At 33.6% G+C, this 2,837-nt stretch overlaps 1 protein-coding gene across 1 annotated transcript; it reads right to left on the reverse strand.

The window, feature by feature from the left end:
* Positions 1–1,123: 1,123 nt before the first annotated feature.
* Positions 1,124–1,756, reverse strand: LOC111622106 (KRAB-A domain-containing protein 2-like). The gene has a single exon (XM_023364423.1). The coding sequence runs from the start codon at positions 1,754–1,756 to the stop codon at positions 1,124–1,126; it is 633 nt and encodes a 210-aa protein (XP_023220191.1).
* Between the last annotated feature and the right edge of the window lie 1,081 nt (positions 1,757–2,837).

Here is a 2,837-nt window from a genome sequence, read left to right on the forward strand (position 1 = left end):
TATATAAAAAACTAGCAGGTGAGCCCGGCGTTGCTCGGGCAAAAGTAACGATAACTAAGATTAAGATTATTACGTTACAGTCAACATTACTCATTTTCACAGAGTAAGAGTGAAATGAAACGTAAGACAGGAAGAAGACTTAACACTTCCATTGTTGATGGAAGTGTTAAGCCTTAATCCTGTCTTTTTCCTCCCGGGGGGGGGGAAATTTCGAAAAATCCCTTCTTAGTGTGCGTTCTCGTGACGTACCCTAACTGTGTACCAAATTTCAACTTTCAACTCCTAACCGTTTGGGCTGTGCGCTTATTATTATTATTATTATTATCAATCCGTCTCGATTATATTATAGATTAAATGTTTTTAGTTTATTTATTCCAGCAATTAAGATTTTGATGACATTTGGAATTACGTAACTTCTTTCTTTGTAGCATTTTCTTTGTCGCATCTATTAGATTTGTAACCAGTTTTGCAACAGCATCGACTATAGTCTTGGCCTACAGAAATTGATGACATTCTTGCACATTCTCTAAGCGAAGTTTTTGCAACCGGTACATATCCAACAAAAATGAAGTTTTCTTTACAAACAGTAAATTGGTTTCTGGAATATCATAGATTGAATATGCCATGTTTGGTACCCAGTTTGTAAAGGTTTTTATCTTTAACCACAACAACAATACCTAAAATATTTTTTACATCATTGCGGGCTCGATCTACATCTGGTACACGAATCACTGTATCATCAACATTAGCTGTTGTGTATTCGGAATTCGATGTATCAATCATTTTTTTCTGATTGCTTTTTAAGATTAAACAAAGCCATTTCCCTTGTTTTAGACACACTTATTTTTTCTTCTATTTTTGAATCAACTGTTTATATTTTTTCTTCTTCATTTACCAATTCTGTAATACTAATAACATTCTGGTTTAGATTTTTTTCTTATGAAGACGATGCAGACCTTTGAATTTCATCAATTATATTGCTATGTGAGGGTGGCATTATCAAATAATCTTTTGCAATGTTTTCTTGGACGGTACCTAATCTTTCAGAGTTTGAGCAACTTTGACTTACTTCGTCGATAGTTTTAAAAAGTCTTTCTAGATCCTCCTTTCGTATTAACGTTGGTCAACGATTCTCTGCCGTTATCGCAAAGTTAAAAGTTGGACTAAAGAATTTTATACCCAACGAATCGTTGGGTATAAAATTCTTTAGTCCAATTTTTAACGTTGCTCCTAACATGACCTCATAGGGACTGCAGTTTATATCAGTACGATGCGCTCGATTTTTCATCACTTTTACAAAACGTAATCCTTCCGACCATTTGTTAGTATTGTTAGTCTCCAACCAAGAACTAAGCATATTTTCTACGTCTTGATTACATCTTTCTACCGAACCCTGATTTTGTGAGTGCCTGGGCTTTCCATGCACCATTTTTAACTCAAGCCACATATTACACATTTCTTTGATGACATTATTGGCGAATTCTCTGTCGTTATTGCTTTGTAGAATACTTGGTGCATCGAAAATTGTAAAAATGTGTAAAAGAACATACGCTACAACTTCAGCCCTTTTGGTTTTTAACGGTCGTAGTTGAACGAATTTTGTTAGATGCTCTTGATACACGAGTATAAATTTGTATTGCTCATCGGCTTTCGACTGCATATCTATAAGATCGACGTGACATTTTGAGTTCATTTCATTACACAAAATTGGTTTAACTACCAATTTTGTGTAATGAAATGCCCTTCTTAGGAACATTCTGTTTTTTATGACAGATTTCACACAAGTTCAAATAAATTATGATAATCTCCCTTGTAATATTTTTATATTTCGTACTTAATTCTTTTTCCATACGATTTCTACCGCCATGTCCAATAGCAATATGGGCATCATGCAATATCTGAAATATTTCTTCAGTGTGAACGTAATATTTAATCGCATTACCTTCTTTTACAAGCATAATTAATTTTTCTAAATTTCCGATAGATATAACGTAATATCTATGTAAACGCTGATATTCTTCCGGTAACTTTCAACAGAATTGTACAATCTGCGGTGTTCCCGACGGTTCTCGGCACTATCTTTTAGAATGCCCTATGTTAGACGATATGCGGACGCATTACTGCACTTTTACCTAACAATTGCGGATGGCCACCTGATCTTAGTATTTTGATTGGAGATAACAACCTGTTCCAAGCCACTAGAGACCTTAATAAAACATATTTTAAAAGGACCACTGTAATTTAATTCCATATGTCTTTTTAAGTCATATGTAATTTTTCTCTTTTACATGTACTATTGTATTTGCGTTATGGCGGCTGTTATTGTTATTTGTTGCTTTATACAATGTAACAAAATATCCAAAAGCTTTTAACCCTACTTTTACCACTACTGGCAAGCGGCCTGTAGTGATTGTAAATATTGTTATTGATGTTTATTGTTTGTTCATATGTTTTCATGTATATTGTGTATCATTTTATACTCTATGAAAATTTGTATTACAAAATGACCTGTTACATCTGTAACATTTATGTATTCTTACCTCGGCTATGCCTAGCGGTGTCGAGGCACTTGTAAATAAAGGATTTAAAAGTGGNTGTTCATATGTTTTCATGTATATTGTGTATCATTTTATACTCTATGAAAATTTGTATTACAAAATGACCTGTTACATCTGTAACATTTATGTATTCTTACCTTGGCTATGCCTAGCGGTGTCGAGGCACTTGTAAATAAAGGATTTGAAAGTGGAAAAAAAGTGGTAACTTTCACTTTTTGTATCATAGACAAATATGCTGATTTTGTAAAAATTTGATTGCTCTGACCTTTTTCTGCTATT

This window comes from Centruroides sculpturatus, unplaced genomic scaffold (assembly GCF_000671375.1).
Source record: "Centruroides sculpturatus isolate CEXI.00-Female unplaced genomic scaffold, Cexi_2.0 scaffold11, whole genome shotgun sequence".
In the NCBI taxonomy this organism is placed as follows: domain Eukaryota; kingdom Metazoa; phylum Arthropoda; class Arachnida; order Scorpiones; family Buthidae; genus Centruroides; species Centruroides sculpturatus.

Excerpts from the sequence above, each read along its gene's own strand:
- LOC111622106 (XM_023364423.1), bottom strand. The coding sequence starts at position 1,756 with ATGTTCCTAAGAAGGGCATTTCATTACACAAAATTGGTAGTTAAACCA.